At 28.3% G+C, this 20,184-nt stretch overlaps 1 protein-coding gene across 1 annotated transcript in view; it reads left to right on the top strand.

The window, feature by feature from the left end:
* The first annotated feature begins 35 nt into the window (after positions 1-35).
* The window catches only part of LOC111630268 (multidrug resistance-associated protein 4-like), a 35,231-nt gene continuing 15,082 nt past the window's right edge, over positions 36-20,184 (top strand). The window contains exons 1-18 of the mRNA XM_023374349.1: positions 36-91; positions 302-465; positions 1,937-2,062; positions 2,343-2,592; positions 4,639-4,752; positions 5,120-5,206; positions 8,581-8,670; positions 8,766-8,855; positions 10,703-10,821; positions 11,102-11,351; positions 13,398-13,511; positions 13,879-13,965; positions 16,302-16,493; positions 17,476-17,570; positions 17,795-17,881; positions 17,941-18,037; positions 19,370-19,558; positions 19,609-19,672. Coding sequence (XP_023230117.1) covers positions 1,998-2,062; positions 2,343-2,592; positions 4,639-4,752; positions 5,120-5,206; positions 8,581-8,670; positions 8,766-8,855; positions 10,703-10,821; positions 11,102-11,351; positions 13,398-13,511; positions 13,879-13,965; positions 16,302-16,493; positions 17,476-17,570; positions 17,795-17,881; positions 17,941-18,037; positions 19,370-19,558; positions 19,609-19,672 — 1,990 coding nt within the window. The 5' untranslated portion in view covers positions 36-91; positions 302-465; positions 1,937-1,997. The remainder of the gene's footprint in view (positions 92-301; positions 466-1,936; positions 2,063-2,342; positions 2,593-4,638; positions 4,753-5,119; positions 5,207-8,580; positions 8,671-8,765; positions 8,856-10,702; positions 10,822-11,101; positions 11,352-13,397; positions 13,512-13,878; positions 13,966-16,301; positions 16,494-17,475; positions 17,571-17,794; positions 17,882-17,940; positions 18,038-19,369; positions 19,559-19,608; positions 19,673-20,184) is intronic.

Raw genomic sequence — 20,184 nt, forward strand, 5'->3', positions numbered from 1 at the left:
GGCAATTAATTTAAGTTCTTCATCTCTGGCAAAATCGAATATAGGACAAATTGTAAATCTTCTAGCAAATGATGTCAACAAATTTTATACCGTAAGTTTATACAATTATTTTTTTTAAATATTACTTTTAATGTATTAATTAATATCTACTTGTTACATAAATTTATTTACACAATTTATCCTTCAATGCACATTTCGGTGTTCTTCACGACACTCTTCTAATACTTCGAATAAACATATAAATTTTATACTTTCTTACTTTTCACTTTATATGTATTAAATATTTATATTTTATTTACAGAATATCTTCACCATTTTATATTTATTCACAAATCCTTTTCTACTGATTACTGCTGTATTGATTCTATGGCAATACTGCAGATGGGCCATTTTAATTGGACTTTCGGTCATATTTGTGTACTTTCCGTTACAACTTTTGTTGGGCAAACTATACTCAAAATTGAGGTAATTATTATTTTAAGTTACATAATTATAACATACATCTGAAATAAATAAAAGTATAGTGAGTTTACTACTTTTTAACTAAGATGTTTTAGTAGAATTTTATTTACTTAATTTAATATTTTTTTACTTAATGTATGAAGTCAGTTTAGAACTTAAAACTCTAATATTTCTACCAAGAAGCCAGATACTTCAATATAATATAAAAATCTTTAGTGGTATTTTATACAACTGTATCACCCGAATAAAGTGACATTTACTGAATTTTCTGATTGGTTATAATTGCAAAATGCATACTAGCTCAGAATATACCTTGAAGTATTAGGCTCAGAAACCAATTCTTTTCATTATAAATCTGATTGTGAAGAGGTTGTAGGACTAGAGTTGACTTTAATAACTATAAAATATTTATTTCTATTAAGATATAAATACCATCAGTCCAGAAATATTCTATTTCTTCGAGAGAACTGAAAATACAGTAGCAAAAACAATTAGCTTGCCATGCGCCCAAAAGTATAAGAAGAGTTACTTTTTGTAAGTAGAATTTTTGTAAGTAATAATAACCGCAATGTAAATTGCGGTTATTACACCAATAAACTAACTCTGTTTTGATTATGTGAAATGAAAAATTTATCATAGTAAATTAAAAGTTTTGGGTGTATTGTTCCTTACGAAGCGGTCTGCTTGCTTTGACTCCATAGTAAAATGGTAACTATTGCAAACTTTTTCTAGTTATTTTTTATCTGAATTTTAAAATTCTATTATCTTCTCTGCTAAATATCTGATGTCCAAGAGAAAAATTAGAACATATACATGGCAAGAAATAACTTAAACCCGATCCTTTCTAAATGTTGGTAACAAAATGGACAGAACTGTTAGATGTAAGACTCGTCACACATGTTAGTTATATTACAAAACGAATTTTGTGTTCAATTTGAGAAGGTGCCACAAAATTTTATCAGAATTTTAAGATTTTTAACTTTTCATCATTCTGACAAATTACAAAGAAGGGCATCAAATGATCACAAAAATGTGAAAATCTTTTACTGTTAATTAATAATCTCTTATTAATATCAATATCTGTAATTATTTATAAAGACAAAACTGTACTTGATAATTATCTAAAAATATATTTCTTTAATCTTACACTTTTGCATCTAAAACTTTTCTTTACACTGATCCTCATAGAAGATAACTATTATATAAAGCTTAACTGTTCCCAATTCTTGTAAAGTTAATTAATGTAACATACTGCAATAAATTCACTTAGAAATTTGAAACGATTGATAATAAATTACGCACTTTTAGTAATTACTTCATAAATATTCCTTATATTCACTTTATGCAATAAACTTTATTAAACGTGTCAACTTTATAATTTGAAATGACAGTAAAATTTTTACTATAATTTTTTAATTTACTTTATATAATTTTAAAAATGAATGCATTTCTTTAATAAATTGCATAATGACAGATTGCAGGCAGCTGTATTGGGAGACGAAAGGTTGAATTTGTTGAACGAGGTAATTGTTGGCATGAGATTAGTTAAAATGTATACTTGGGAATTGCCATTCGCTTCGTTAATAGAAAAAATCAGGAAGTAAGTATAATTATACTACCTTTATGCTCTTTTCATAATATAAGACTTTTTTCCTGAAAATTCATCTTCAAATTCTGAACTGTAAAAGAAGTCACAGATGAATAGCAATATTATATGTTTATAACTTGTCAGTATTTATAGCTTATATATATTTAGTTTGCTCAATGATTGTAGAAATTTAAGAACGCTTAAAAAGAAAATAACGTATCTTAATTTTGTCCAATATCTTCAATTATGTATATGTTGCATTAATTTATGTTCATAATTGCTCTGTTTGTAGGAAAGAAATGAAGAAAGTGAAAATGTTTATATATGCTCGAGGAATACCATTAACATTGGGATATCCTGTGTCAAGACTATTTACTTGTCTTACTTTCCTTGCCATAGTTTTGTCTGGAAGCACGTTAAATGCTCAAATTGTGTTTGTCACAATGTACGTTTCGATTTTCATCTATTTTGGCACCGTTGTTTTGTTTTCGAAAGCAGTCAATCTCATTGCTGAAATTCGTGTTTCATTGAAAAGAATTCAGGTAAAATAATTACAGTTTTTATTATATTACATAGATTTAATTAATTGTATATTATAACTAATATTAATATTTTTAGACAAGGGTAATTAATGTTTTATAAATATTTATTATATATGTTGTAATTGTTAATTAGAAAGAAAATAAACAAACTACAGTATTCAAGTAAAAGCCGTTATAATTTAGATTTTATTGACTTCAAAAAATGCTATGCTTTTCAATTGTTTTGTGTTTGCCCTAATTAACAATATCATAGTATGCAATCGACTGTTGCCTCAAATATTTACAATAAATCTCTTGCATATGGACAAAGTCATTTTAAGATTTCTCTACGTGACAAATACTGTTTATGAAATTTTCACTTTTTACTTTATTGCATTTTTTCTGAAAGAAAAATAATCCATTATTTGTCCATTTGTCTGGTGTAATGTACAGTACAGTACGTTTCTTTCAGCAGATAGTAATAAACCAATATATAGGGTATGCTGCACACAGTTTTATCTCTTTTTTTACAGTTTTTCTCCACTAATTCGCTATAATAATATGTAACAATTTAAGAAAAACTGTTTTGTCTTTTAAATATAGATTCTAAACGAGCTATTATTTATTGTGACATCGTCAGAATGCCGGGCTGAAATTTTTCATATTTTTAATATATTCAACTTAAAATATGTGCGCTCCACCTCAAATTATTAGCGGCTTGCCCCTGTTCATCATACTTTTCCGTTAATAATAGAGTCGTGCTGGTCATCTGTCTAACACCATCTGAAGAAAAGTCTTTGAATTGAAATTATATTATTTCCGGTTAGCTTGTACATTTAATCGGGACTTCCTGCATCGACGGTTTCTACATCTTGTCTTCATTTTTATATTTTTATCTCTAATCCCCAGATTAAGGAAGGACAGACAGACAAGATTGGAAATTTATATACAGTATTTACATTTTTTTTTTAAATTGCAGTTTAATAAATCATGGAGTTATTTACCAAACCAAAAACCATTATATCCACAAATATATAATTTACAGGTACGGTATATTATTTTACTTTATTGATATAAAAGAAGAAGACTTATAGGTACTTGTAGGATCTATCTATTAGTATTGTCAATGATTTTTTAAATTTCTGACTAGTGTTCTGTGGGACCGGAAAATAATCCCAAGAGTACAAATATTCAAATTTTTTTCAGTGGCCTGTTATGGATAAGTCTGGCCACGTCCCTTGATTTCCACACGATAAATAAAACTGAAATATAAATCTCAAATCACATTTACTAATTTTATTGTTTATGTATTGTTACTTTCGGGTTTGTATTTTATTGCAATATATGTAATATAATACATGTAGTATATGTAGATGTAGTAAATGAAGTATTTATATAATCTAACTTGCAATGTGTATATACTTTGCTGGCAGACAGTGCAGATTAATTGTTATAGATCTGTACACAATAATTAGAAAGAATAATATGAAAAAATATTACATGTGTGTTTTTTTTTGTTTGATTTTATAACCATGATTTAAAGACAATAAATTACATTGACTGTATGGATCTCTTATTTCAATTATTTGTATTTTAATATCGTCATTACCGAAGAGAGATATGTACACATGAGTAAAAGATGAAGTTCATATTTGTTTCTTTTCTTTATTCTACTGCAGAATGTAGCCTAGTTTATATTAGAAAACTCTTAAGAATCGCTCTTAAACGACTGTTTTATTAAATAATAATATGTTGAAATATATTCACAAAACAATAGATTCATACAGATTTAATCGGAGATAGAATACATGTACTGTAAATGTAGTTTTGCTTGTCTTTCGTCAGGCTATGTAGACTCAACATTCAGCTATTTCTGATGAAACGCTTTTTCTTGCATTGAACCTTTAATATATTTTTGTCGTTCAAATATTACATTTGTATAATGAAACATAAGAAATCATAAGACGTATAGATTTAAATGTTACAATAATTTATTAATAAGTGTTTTAAAATAGGGTTATACGCAATATCTTTTTATTAATTGTAATATTTGATTGTTTTACGTAGGACTTTCTTCTACTTCAAGAAAAAGAAAATAATTCAGTCGAAATTGCAAATGAAAAGACAAAACTAAACGAATGTGGAATATGGATGAAAAATGTTATGGCTACGTGGAATAATGTGAGTAATTTTATTTTAAGAATTTTTAATCTTGGCATAATACTAATATACCAGTTTAATTAATTTAAAATTACTTATCTTATATTACTTAATATTTCATATTTTGGGTTGATTAAGTATTTTCTTTCTCGCATTTTAAATTTAAAAATATAACAGCGTAAACATTGTTATATTTCTAGGATGCGATTGCTTCTTTATATTCAAAATTGTAAATTATATTTTTAATGTATATTGATTGAATAAAGTAATTATTGATATTAAGAAACCTCATGCAGTATGCTTGAAACAATATAATATTAATATTTTCATTAAAATTTTATAATTAATCGCAATTACTTGGTGTATTTTACCAATACATTTTTGTTAGAAAACCGGATGGACATTAAATGGGATCACATTAAGCGTACAACCTGGAGAATTGTTAGCTGTTATTGGTTCTGTTGGATCAGGAAAGGTAATGGTTTTACTATTTAGTGTTCGTGTATAAAATATAGTATATACCCAATAATTTAAAAATTTTGATTGTACCTGTACGATTTCATTTTGTTATTCAAAAAGATTTTTACTTCACTTAGTTGTGTATACTTATACACAATTATAATACAAGTCATGAAAGAGGAGTCGACCACATGGTTTATTTATTTATGTTTATTATATGTAAAAAATTATATGTAAAACGTGAACACATTAGAACATTTCAAATAACAAAAGCAATACAACAATGACATTTTCATTGATGCATGTCTGCAAGATGCAAAAAATACGTAGAATTCGAAAAATTGTCAATGACAATTCACCACTTGGCATATTACTGTTGGCATATTACTTTGTGATATCATCTCAAAGACGAATATTTCTAAATGTTTTGCTATGATAGTCAGAGGCTATACATTTTTGGAACTCAGTCTTTTACATTTTTCGGACAATACTATTTTAAATTGATTTGTACTCCTTGCATATTGCCTCTCTACTTTTCTTTTCAGAATTTTCCAAATTTTCTCTATAGACGAGCGATCTGCTCTTCACTCACGCCATAGTAACATATTTATTTATTTCTAGCGAAGTGGCTTGCTGCGTACCTTAGATGTGTACAGTAGAACGTTATTTTGCTAGAATGAGAATGGACGAATGCATAATAATGTCTCGTCGAAAAAAAGCAAGTTTGTTTTTAAAAGGTTGACGTAAACTTGTACCTTAACTCTATCATAGAAATGTACTTTACCTATACAACGAGATGTACAATAAAATATCAACAACAATGCTTGCTCTTGATTTCGATGCCAGCAAAGTATCAGTTTGACCTGTAATTAGGGGAGATCGGGGCAACTTCGGCAGGCGGGGCAAGTTTGTCAAGCGCTTTTTTTAAAAAACAAATTAAAAGGAGACTTTGGTTATAGGTTAGGCAGTTGAGTTTTATTGGTGGCTTGTTGAGTGTANGTTTCTGTGTTCCTCACGACACTCTTCTAATACTTCGAGTAAACATATAAATTTTATACTTTGTTACTATTCACTTTATATGTATTAAATGTTTATATACAAAAAGGCAAGTATTAAATATATCATTATAAACATGTAGTTTTGTTTTCATTCCTGTTCAACTTATGTCATTTTGATTACAGACTTGTTTTAGTCTTATAAAATAAAATACTGTAGTTAATTTTTCAGTTTTCTAGTTTTATTTGTTTACTATTAACATTATACAGTATACTGTTTTAATGGAAGTACAGGTACAGTACATTAATTCAAAGGTTGGTCATACTTCTTGGATTTTATACCTTTTGAGGTCACAATGTTACCTATAGTGTTATGTAATATTTAAAGTAGATTGTATATTTTTAGTTACAGTAGAACTAGAAATAAGTGTTAAATAACGTAGATATAGTTCGGTGTGTATTCCTGTAATACTTAAGATGCATCAAAAGGGTTAAAAATGTTTTAAAAGATGAAATGTTTTGGATCATTACACTGAATGAAACAGTAGTTGAAAAGTATAAAAATTGAAAATGCATATTATTGACGATTCGTGTTTTTTATAATGAAATGTAATGTGTAAACAAAATGGCTAAACATCAGTAGTTGTATATAGTATAATTGAATATTTTAAATAAAAGAATCACTATNATTCCTGTTTGTTTGTTCAACTTATGTCATTTTGATTACAGACTTGTTTTAGTCTTATAAAATAAAATATTGTAGTTAATTTTTCAGTTTTCTAGCTTTATTTGCTTACTATTAACATTAAACAGTATACTGTTTTAATGGAAGTACAGTTATATTAATTCAAAGGTTTGTCATACTTCTTGGATTTTATACTTTTTGAGGTCACAACTTTACCTATTGTGTTATGTAATATATAAAGTGGATTGTATATTTTTAGTTAGAGTAAAAATAGAAATAAGTATTAATTAACGTGTATATAGTTCGGTGTGTATTCCGGTAATTCTTAAGATGCATCAAAAGGGTTAAAAGTTTTTTAAAAGATGAAATGTTATGGATCTTTACACTGAATGAAACAGTAGTTGAAAAGTATAAAAATTGAAAATGCATATTATTGACGATTCGTGTTTTTTATAATGAAATGTAATGTGTAAACAAAATGGCTAAACATCAGTAGTNAAGAGTTACTTTTTGTAAGTAGAATTTTTGTAAGTAATAATAACCGCAATGTAAATTGCGGTTATTACACCAATAAACTAACTCTGTTTTGATTATGTGAGATGAAAAATTTATCATAGTAAATTAAAAGTTTTGGGTGTATTGTTCCTTACGAAGCGGTCTGCTTGCTTTGACTCCATAGTAAAATGGTAACTACTATAATAAATTACATTTATTTTTAACATGTTCTGGTATTATATGCTTTTCTAAACTTTGTATATTGGTAATAATTTTTTTCTATTGGTAATAAAATGTCTGCTGTATTGGGTTTAATGCAGCAGTCTCAGTTTTAGTAATGGATAATATTTCGTTTCATAACAAAAAAACACAATTTAATTAATAACTAGCAGGTGGGCCCGGCGTGGCTCGGGCAAAAGTAACGATAACTAAGATAAAGATTATTACGTTACAGTCAACCTTACCCGTTTTCACAGAATGCAAGAATTGGGTCCCCTTGTTTCCGGACTAATTAGACAATTTTTAGATAGGTCTAAAAATATGTTCGATTTCCCGCAAAAACGAAAAAAACTGCATCTGCGTCTTGCACGTCGCTTTCTCTTAACAATTCCATTGTTACGAAACACTTCCATTGTTGAAACTTCCATTGTTACTTAACACTTCCATTGTTACCTAACACCGCCATTGTTACTTAACACATCCATTGTTGATGGAAGTGTTAAGCCTTAATCCTGTCTTTCTCCCCCCCCGGGAGGAATTTCGAAAAATCCCTTCTTAGTGTGCGTTTTCGTGACGTACCCTAACTGTGTACCAAATTTCAGCTTCCAACTCCTAACCGTTTGGACTCTGCACTTATTATTATTATCATCAACCCGTCTCGATTATATTATAGATAAGTAGAATTTTTGCCAATATAACTCGTCGGTTATCTCAGTTTAAACTAACTTCCATAAAGATTCAAGTAATATATACGGGTTATATGCCGATTATAATCATAAGCCCTCTTCCTAAATAAAGCAACGGCTAAATATTTCATTTTTTTTTCTAAATATTTTCTGGAGTATACATTGACACGCATTATTCGCAGGAAAATGAATTGATCGCATTAAAAAATTAGAATGTATATTAATTGTTTGATAAATAACAATGGATGTTTTTTGTTAATGTTTGGAATTCTATTTCGTATTTATTTTAATTTGAAATATTTTTATGCAGGCAATTAATTTAAGTTCTTTATCTCTGGCAAAATCGAATATAGGACAAATTGTAAATCTTCTAGCAAATGATGTCAACAAATTTTATACCGTAAGTTTATATGATTATTTTTCTAAATATTTGATAAATAACAATGTTTGGAATTTTATTTTGTATTTATTTTAATTCGAAATATTTCTATGCAGGCAATTAATTTAAGTTCTTCATCTCTGACAAAATCGAATATAGGACAAATTGTAAATCTTCTAGCAAATGATGTCAACAAATTTTATACCGTAAGTTTATATGATTATTGTCTAAATATTACTTTTAATGCATTAAATAATATCTTCTTGTTACATAAATAAATTTACACAACTTATCTTCCAATGCACGTTTCTGTGTTCCTCACGACACTCTTCTAATACTTCGAGTAAACATATAAATTTTATACTTTGTTACTATTCACTTTATATGTATTAAATGTTTATATTTTATTTACAGAATATCTTCACCATTTCATATTTAATCACAAATCCTTTTCTACTGATTACTGCTGTATTAATGCTATGGCAATACTGCAGATGGGCCATTTTAATTGGATTTTCGGTCATATTTGTGTACTTTCCGTTACAACTTTTGTTGGGCAAACTATACTCAAAATTGAGGTAATTATTATTTTAAGTTACATAATTATAACATACATCTGAAATAAATAAAAGTATAGTGAGTTTACTACTTTTTAACTAAGATGTTTTAGTAGAATTTTATTTACTTAATTTAATATTTTTTTACTTAATGAATGAAATCAGTTTAGAACTTAAAACTCTAATATTTCTACCAAGAAGCCAGATACTTCAATATAATATAAAAATCTTTAGTGGTATTTTATACAACTGTATCACCCGAATAAAGTGACATTTACTGAATTTTCTGATTGGTTATAATTGCAAAATGCATACTAGCTCAGAATATACCTTGAAGTATTAGGCTCAGAAACCAATTCTTTTCATTATAAATCTGATTGTGAAGAGGTTGTAGGACTAGAGTTGACTTTAATAACTATAAAATATTTATTTCTATTAAGATATAAATACCATCAGTCCAGAAATATTCTATTTCTTCGAGAGAACTGAAAATACAGTAGCAAAAACAATTAGCTTGCCATGCGCCCAAAAGTATAGAGAACAGTTACTTTTTGTAAGTAGAATTTTTGTAAGTAGAACCGCAATGTAAATTGCGGTTATTACACCAATAAACTAACTCTGTTTTGATTATGTGAAATGAAAAATTTATCATAGTAAATTAAAAGTTTTGGGTGTATTGTTCCTTACGAAGCGGTCTGCTTGCTTTGACTCCATAGTAAAATGGTAACTACTGCAAACTTTTTCTAGTTATTTTTTATCTGAATTTTAAAATTCTATTATCTTCTCTGCTAAATATCTGATGTCCAAGAGAAAAATTAGAACATATACATGGCAAGAAATAACTTAAACCCGATCCTTTCTAAATGTTGGTAACAAAATGGACAGAACTGTTAGATGTAAGACTCGTCACACATGTTAGTTATATTACAAAACGAATTTTGTGTTCAATTTGAGAAGGTGCCACAAAATTTTATCAGAATTTTAAGATTTTTAACTTTTCATCATTCTGACAAATTACAAAGAAGGGCATCAAATGATCACAAAAATGTGAAAATCTTTTACTGTTAATTAATAATCTCTTATTAATATCAATATCTGTAATTATTTATAAAGACAAAACTGTACTTGATAATTATCTAAAAATATATTTCTTTAATCTTACACTTTTGCATCTAAAACTTTTCTTTACACTGATCCTCATAGAAGATAACTATTATATAAAGCTTAACTGTTCCCAATTCTTGTAAAGTTAATTAATGTAACATACTGCAATAAATTCACTTAGAAATTTGAAACGATTGATAATAAATTACGCACTTTTAGTAATTACTTCATAAATATTCCTTATATTCACTTTATGCAATAAACTTTATTAAACGTGTCAACTTTATAATTTGAAATGACAGTAAAATTTTTACTATAATTTTTTAATTTACTTTATATAATTTTAAAAATGAATGTATTTCTTTAATAAATTGCATAATGACAGATTGCAGACAGCTGTATTGGGAGACGAAAGGTTGAATTTGTTGAACGAGGTAATTTTTGGCATGAGATTAGTTAAAATGTATACTTGGGAATTGCCATTCGCTTCGTTAATAGAAAAAATCAGGAAGTAAGTATAATTATACTACCTTTATGCTCTTTTCATAATATAAGACTTTTTTCCTGAAAATTCATCTTCAAATTCTGAACTGTAAAAGAAGTCACAGATGAATAGCAATATTATATGTTTATAACTTGTCAGTATTTATAGCTTATATATATTTAGTTTGCTCAATGATTGTAGAAATTTAAGAACGCTTAAAAAGAAAATAACGTATCTTAATTTTGTCCAATATCTTCAATTATGTATATGTTGCATTAATTTATGTTCATAATTGCTCTGTTTGTAGGAAAGAAATGAAGAAAGTGAAAATGTTTATATATGCTCGAGGAATACCATTAACATTGGGATATCCTGTGTCAAGACTATTTACTTGTCTTACTTTCCTTGCCATAGTTTTGTCTGGAAGCACGTTAAATGCTCAAATTGTGTTTGTCACAATGTACGTTTCGATTTTCATCTATTTTGGCACCGTTGTTTTGTTTTCGAAAGCAGTCAATCTCATTGCTGAAATTCGTGTTTCATTGAAAAGAATTCAGGTAAAATAATTACAGTTTTTATTATATTACATAGATTTAATTAATTGTATATTATAACTAATATTAATATTTTTAGACAAGGGTAATTAATGTTTTATAAATATTTATTATATATGTTGTAATTGTTAATTAGAAAGAAAATAAACAAACTACGGTATTCAAGTAAAAGCCGTTATAATTTAGATTTTATTGACTTCAAAAAATGCTATGCTTTTCAATTGTTTTGTGTTTGCCCTAATTAACAATATCATAGTATGCAATCGACTGTTGCCTCAAATATTTACAATAAATCTCTTGCATATGGACAAAGTCATTTTAAGATTTCTCTACGTGACAAATACTGTTTATGAAATTTTCACTTTTTACTTTATTGCATTTTTTCTGAAAGAAAAATAATCCATTATTTGTCCATTTGTCTGGTGTAATGTACAGTACAGTACGTTTCTTTCAGCAGATAGTAATAAACCAATATATAGGGTATGCTGCACACAGTTTTATCTCTTTTTTTACAGTTTTTCTCCACTAATTCGCTATAATAATATGTAACAATTTAAGAAAAACTGTTTTGTCTTTTAAATATAGATTCTAAACGAGCTATTATTTATTGTGACATCGTCAGAATGCCGGGCTGAAATTTTTCATATTTTTAATATATTCAACTTAAAATATGTGCGCTCCACCTCAAATTATTAGCGGCTTGCCCCTGTTCATCATACTTTTCCGTTAATAATAGAGTCGTGCTGGTCATCTGTCTAACACCATCTGAAGAAAAGTCTTTGAATTGAAATTATATTATTTCCGGTTAGCTTGTACATTTAATCGGGACTTCCTGCATCGACGGTTTCTACATCTTGTCTTCATTTTTATATTTTTATCTCTAATCCCCAGATTAAGGAAGGACAGACAGACAAGATTGGAAATTTATATACAGTATTTACATTTTTTTTTTAAATTGCAGTTTAATAAATCATGGAGTTATTTACCAAACCAAAAACCATTATATCCACAAATATATAATTTACAGGTACGGTATATTATTTTACTTTATTGATATAAAAGAAGAAGACTTATAGGTACTTGTAGGATCTATCTATTAGTATTGTCAATGATTTTTTAAATTTCTGACTAGTGTTCTGTGGGACCGGAAAATAATCCCAAGAGTACAAATATTCAAATTTTTTTCAGTGGCCTGTTATGGATAAGTCTGGCCACGTCCCTTGATTTCCACACGATAAATAAAACTGAAATATAAATCTCAAATCACATTTACTAATTTTATTGTTTATGTATTGTTACTTTCGGGTTTGTATTTTATTGCAATATATGTAATATAATACATGTAGTATATGTAGATGTAGTAAATGAAGTATTTATATAATCTAACTTGCAATGTGTATATACTTTGCTGGCAGACAGTGCAGATTAATTGTTATAGATCTGTACACAATAATTAGAAAGAATAATATGAAAAAATATTACATGTGTGTTTTTTTTTGTTTGATTTTATAACCATGATTTAAAGACAATAAATTACATTGACTGTATGGATCTCTTATTTCAATTATTTGAATTTTAATATCGTCATTACCGAAGAGAGATATGTACACATGAGTAAAAGATGAAGTTCATATTTGTTTCTTTTCTTTATTCTACTGCAGAATGTAGCCTAGTTTATATTAGAAAACTCTTAAGAATCGCTCTTAAACGACTGTTTTATTAAATAATAATATGTTGAAATATATTCACAAAACAATAGATTCATACAGATTTAATCGGAGATAGAATACATGTACTGTAAATGTAGTTTTGCTTGTCTTTCGTCAGGCTATGTAGACTCAACATTCAGCTATTTCTGATGAAACGCTTTTTCTTGCATTAAACCTTTAATATATTTTTGTCGTTCAAATATTACATTTGTATAATGAAACATAAGAAATCATAAGACGTATAGATTTAAATGTTACAATAATTTATTAATAAGTGTTTTAAAATAGGGTTATACGCAATATCTTTTTATTGATTGTAATATTTGATTGTTTTACGTAGGACTTTCTTCTACTTCAAGAAAAAGAAAATAATTCAGTCGAAATTGCAAATGAAAAGACAAAACTAAACGAATGTGGAATATGGATGAAAAATGTTATGGCTACGTGGAATAATGTGAGTAATTTTATTTTAAGAATTTTTAATCTTGGCATAATACTAATATACCAGTTTAATTAATTTAAAATTACTTATCTTATATTACTTAATATTTCATATTTTGGGTTGATTAAGTATTTTCTTTCTCGCATTTTAAATTTAAAAATATAACAGCGTAAACATTGTTATATTTCTAGGATGCGATTGCTTCTTTATATTCAAAATTGTAAATTATATTTTTAATGTATATTGATTGAATAAAGTAATTATTGATATTAAGAAACCTCATGCAGTATGCTTGAAACAATATAATATTAATATTTTCATTAAAATTTTATAATTAATCGCAATTACTTGGTGTATTTTACCAATACATTTTTGTTAGAAAACCGGATGGACATTAAATGGGATCACATTAAGCGTACAACCTGGAGAATTGTTAGCTGTTATTGGTTCTGTTGGATCAGGAAAGGTAATGGTTTTACTATTTAGTGTTCGTGTATAAAATATAGTATATACCCAATAATTTAAAAATTTTGATTGTACCTGTACGATTTCATTTTGTTATTCAAAAAGATTTTTACTTCACTTAGTTGTGTATACTTATACACAATTATAATACAAGTCATGAAAGAGGAGTCGACCACATGGTTTATTTATTTATGTTTATTATATGTAAAAAATTATATGTAAAACGTGAACACATTAGAACATTTCAAATAACAAAAGCAATACAACAATGACATTTTCATTGATGCATGTCTGCAAGATGCAAAAAATACGTAGAATTCGAAAAATTGTCAATGACAATTCACCACTTGGCATATTACTGTTGGCATATTACTTTGTGATATCATCTCAAAGACGAATATTTCTAAATGTTTTGCTATGATAGTCAGAGGCTATACATTTTTGGAACTCAGTCTTTTACATTTTTCGGACAATACTATTTTAAATTGATTTGTACTCCTTGCATATTGCCTCTCTACTTTTCTTTTCAGAATTTTCCAAATTTTCTCTATAGACGAGCGATCTGCTCTTCACTCACGCCATAGTAACATATTTATTTATTTCTAGCGAAGTGGCTTGCTGCGTACCTTAGATGTGTACAGTAGAACGTTATTTTGCTAGAATGAGAATGGACGAATGCATAATAATGTCTCGTCGAAAAAAAGCAAGTTTGTTTTTAAAAGGTTGACGTAAACTTGTACCTTAACTCTATCATAGAAATGTACTTTACCTATACAACGAGAAGATGTACAATAAAATATCAACAACAATGCTTGCTCTTGATTTCGATGCCAGCAAAGTATCAGTTTGACCTGTAATTAGGGGAGATCGGGGCAACTTCGGCAGGCGGGGCAAGTTTGTCAAGCGCTTTTTTTAAAAAACAAAATAAAAGGAGACTTTGGTTATAGGTTAGGCAGTTGAGTTTTATTGGTGGCTTGTTGAGTGTAGTGTTTTTATTGTTCTCCAACAAGCGTAGTTGAATTATCAAGCAAATTTTCATTTTCGTTCAATTCCATATAATATTTTTTTTCCATTTATATTGAATTGGCAGGTTTTGTTATAATTCCATGATAACGAAAGTTACTTTTCCTGTTAGAAGGATGTAACTTCAACTTATTCACGTGGCCAGATCGTGGCTTGGCATTCTGTTCTCAGGGTTGTACTTAATGTTTCGAAATCATGACTAGCGGGGTAAGATCGGCAACATAAAGCCACATTAGAAGCAAAGGATAAAAATCAAACAGATGATAAATGAAAACATGTTTGCATTTGTTATTCATGTATATATGTCTTTGAACTTGCATTTCGTTGTAATAATATTAAATGGGTGTTGGATTTGTATTTCTTTGTTTTAATAGTGAATTCCAACTTATACATTGTTAATAACATAATTTTATATACGTGCCTATCTTGCCCCATTACTGTTGCCCCTATACCAGGGGCAACTTTAATAAAAATAATTAAAATAATTACAACTTTACAAAAAGAAAGAAGTTGCCGATCTTGCCCCAATACCCGGGGCAACTTCGTCAATTTCTCTCTTCTTGTAAAGTTGTAATTATTTTAATTATTTTTATTTCCAAACTGATTTTAACCAGTTCTATAGTAAGGTAACATTCCAATAGACAATACGCAAAGCTTTTTTTTTCAGTTTACTGCAGTATTTATTACACAAAATTTAAGTAAAGCTTAACATGCCGATCTTGCCCCGATCTCCCCTATACAAATCACTTTTGTTGAATATTTCCAAAACAAATTCCGAAAGTGGATTCGCAAGACAATAGGATAGTTTTCCATTCAGCTATTATTCAGTGGTGATGTCTTGATCACCCAATGTGGACACTTTTTCAACTTTGACAGTGATACTTCATTCCTGTATATCACAACTGGAACCTGCAGGGCGGAAAGATATTTCCGCCCTGCAGACACTAGAAGGGCCTCTAAAAGCCCATTGTCGGTTCGGCCAGGCCCACAGTAGGGCGGCCGAATGGGGAGGGATGGGGCCTGATATATCAGAACAGACCACCCCCGAAAAATTCCTGAGGGCTTTTTGACCCTGTCTGGATTCGATCCCGTGTCCCCCAGAGCAGTAGGCTGCCACCTAGACGGCCGTCTGGATCTGATTTAGTTATTTTGGATTCCTTTTCTAAATAGAACATGTTACATAATTTTACTGATATAATTATATATTTTTTGAATATTCATTTTTTAAAGTAATATAGTTTACGATTGGTGTTTAAAAGCATAATTATTAAGTGTTTTTTCTTCTTTAGTAATCCAAAGTTTTTTATTTGTCAGACATCTCTATTGATGTCAATATTAGGAGAGATTCCTATTATTTCTGGAACAGTGTCAGTGAAAGGAAAAATATCTTATTCTTCACAAGAAGCATGGATATTTAACGGAACAATTAGAGAAAATATTATATTTGGAGAAGAATATCAGGAAGAGAGATATAGAAAAGTTTTACACATAACGACCCTTGAGAAGGTAAAAACTTTATATACTTTAAAAACAAAGATTCCATTTTGAAGGAAGAATTTGCTGTAAAAAATTTCTTTTCTTTTATTAGGCTACTATTTGAAAAAATTGTGAAGCTATAAATTTCCTCCTTTCGTTCGTTCGTCTGACTGTCGTTCTTAATATCCAAAACGTAGTTACAGATATGAAAGTCGTGAATATAAAATTCTTACATACAGCAGGTCCCAATTAACTATATCAAATGTCTTACGCTAAACAAAAGTAGTGTTATTTTAATTCAAATTTTTTTTTAAAGAGTTACATCACCAATACGACTCCATTGCTAACGGAAAAGAACAATGTACAGGGGCAAATTACTATTAATTTGAGGTGGAAATCGTAAATTTTAAATTTAATTTAATAATGTGACTTATATCTCTAAGCGTAAGTTCCTATAAAGTTAATCGGAGTTTCCAGCTCTATACTTTTCATATCAGGTCATGATTTTCATCCGTCTAACACCGTTTACGAGATTAAGCATAGACAGGGAGACAGACAAACAGAAAGACAAATGATAGGGAGAGTTTTTAAGTTTTGTAATTTATTAAAATTGAAGTCAAAATAGTCCTTTTTCAGTTTCCGAAATTGCATATTGTTACGAAATTATGATACTGTAGCATGTTTCGTGTTAGTTAGAATCGAAGGGAAAAACTGAAAAAGTCACATCTTATTCACTGTCATGTTTCAAAATGCACCTTGGGACAATCTTATCTTCTATCTTAAGATACTTAATATAATGTATAAAATGTACTTTTAATACACGAAAGTATATCTTGTTAACAGATAAAACTCCTGTAAAAAGCAGAAATGCATGATATATTATAAACATAAAAATAATGGTAATTTTTTCTTCAATTCAATTAAGACGTAAATTATGATTTGGAATTTAAAAGATTGATGATATATTTCTTTAAAACATAATTAAAGTATATTGTATTTTTGTCATTGGCAGGATATACGCTTATTTCCTAATGGAGATTTGACCCTAGTAGGAGAAAGAGGGGTGATAATGAGTGGTGGGCAGAAGGCAAGAATTAATCTAGCAAGGTAAAATTAGTCCTGTTTAAATAAAATAATTTTACAAGTATCACTAATAATTAATGCCTATAATACGCATTAATTAATTATATTAGGCTATGTAATAAATACACTGATATATCAAATAAAAAAAAACTATACACAAGTTATATATACTGTACATTAACTGTTGTTAGTAATTATATATGTTTTAAATACGGTTATTTTTCTGATATTTATGTATAATTTTTTAGAGCGCTATATCTCGATGCAGACATATTTTTACTTGATGATCCATTGAGTGCCGTCGATGTTCCAGTAGCCAGACATTTGTTCCAAAAGTAAATATTTAAATAGAAATTGACTTCTCTTCATATATTTCATACTTCATTCATTTCAGGTGTATAATGGAATACTTGAACGATAAAATTTGCATTTTAGTCACACATCAAACACAGTTTTTGAATTCTACAACTAAGGTTTTAATGCTAAATGGGGTAAGAAAATAAATTTTCCTATGTCTATTGTATTAAAAAAAAACCTACAAAAGTTTTATAAATTAACCACAATATTAATATATTAAAGCGTTAAAATACTTAGTACATCTCATGCATCAATCTAATAGAATTCTCTGCCTACTATCATGATTAATATTTCTTAATTGAAAATAGAAGTATTAGCATTAGTTAAGTATAAACAAATTATGTAGTAATGTTTCTATATGATTTCTCGTTCACATTTTTATATATAATATTTAAATTAGGGAACTCGAGGTGTTTCCACTTTTCCTTATTTCCACAAGTAACTGTTTCAATGTATTATAGAATGGATTATTTTTTAATATTAAGTTAACGATTGTTTGCAGGAATATTAGTTCTTACTTTTCCCTTTTTTTATTGTTAAACATTTATTGAAAGTTTCGCGAGTTTCTTCGCACTTAAATAGAGTATTTTTTACTATTTTGTAATTTGTTATATAAATAATTTCTTGTGGTGTAAAATAACAATGAAAATTGTATTGTTAAAAAGCGGAGGAATAGAGTTTGTGGTGACATGACAACTTATTTGTTTAAATACTTCAAAAAGTACCAAAGTCATAAGTAAAGGACATAGTTAATAATCTTAATGAATGAAGTATTACTCTGTCGTTAGTATTTACAGATGTGAGCCAGTAATATTAGAATAAAATTAGACGAAAACCTCTCGTTCACGAGTTTAGCAGTACATTAAACATGAAGAACGTATTTTCTACAGAGAAGGTTTTAATGTCAACTAATTACAACATTAATACTGTGGGATGTTGCCTACAGAGCACTAAATTTTTGGCCAAAGTATCCGAAGAAAAGTTGTATGTAGTTCACATGTGAAGAAACTTTGAAAAATATATAGTAAATAATAATAACAAGAAACAATTCAACTGAAATGCTAAAAAGTTGCGTACTGAATATTCTCTTTGCATTCTTAACAATGACATGTTTTACTGTACAGTACATTCAATTCTGTAAAGAGTTTACGAATACAAAACGAAACTTGACTACTGTTATGCTAGCCTTGAATAATTCATATGACATATTACAGAAACATGATATTCAATATAAGTAGATGATTACTTGTAACACAACAGGCAGTATAGTCGATAAGTATATGATCATATAAAGTTGATGTATCCGAATCTGAGACATGTACTTCAATACTCTAAATTAATTATTTAATTAATCATTAATCAATTAATCAATTTGAATTAATCAATAATTAATGCTTTATTTTTTGCGATAAATGCACAATTCGAAAATTGTTTACGTATATAGCCTATATTTTATTTTATTTTAGGGAACCTGTGAATTTATTGGAAGTTATTATGAAGTCGGAAACTTAGACAAATATACTGCAAATTTATCAAAAGAGGAAACAGCTGAAAAATACATGGAGTTTTTAAATTTTTCTTACACTCATAAAGAAATTGAAAACAATTACAATGGCGTATCTCACGAAATACAAGAAACTAGTGATGGAAATGTAGTAAGAATTTCTTTGAAATGTTGTTAAAAATGTTTATGATTATTTATTAGTTAAATGGAAAAAGTGATCTGAATACAGAGTTTAAAGTAGGGGTCTCCAAAGTGGTCGATAAGAGTTCTCCAGGGGTCGATTAATATACGAGGGTCGAAAGGGGGTCGATTAATACCAAAGAGGATGAATTTAATTGTCTAGGAAAAAAATAGAATATTCCAATAAAAATTAGAAATAAGGATATGATCAACAACATTACTGACTACCCTAGTTATAACTTGAGTTTTGCCTTAGCCTACGCCGCTTTAAGCATGTGTTACTCTGTTTTCACGCATCTGGCAACTGTACTAGTGTTGCAAACGTGTTACGAACGCTGGTAGTTCATTATACACAAACATACGTTGCACTGTTACACTCTAGTAGGGTTGTCACACTAAGTATTTTATATCTAAGTGTAGATATTTTGTCCTTTACAGAGAAAATATCGTAATATATCGAAAATCATTAATATAGTACAGACGCGTTTGCAAGAAAAAATGGCCTTTCAAGTAAAAATGGAGCTATTTAAATCTTCACTGGCACGATCCAATTTTAAATATTTTTCAAACTTGCGAGTACTAAAAGAAAATGAAAAG

This window comes from Centruroides sculpturatus, unplaced genomic scaffold, assembly GCF_000671375.1.
Source record: "Centruroides sculpturatus isolate CEXI.00-Female unplaced genomic scaffold, Cexi_2.0 scaffold558, whole genome shotgun sequence".
Lineage (NCBI taxonomy): Eukaryota > Metazoa > Arthropoda > Arachnida > Scorpiones > Buthidae > Centruroides > Centruroides sculpturatus.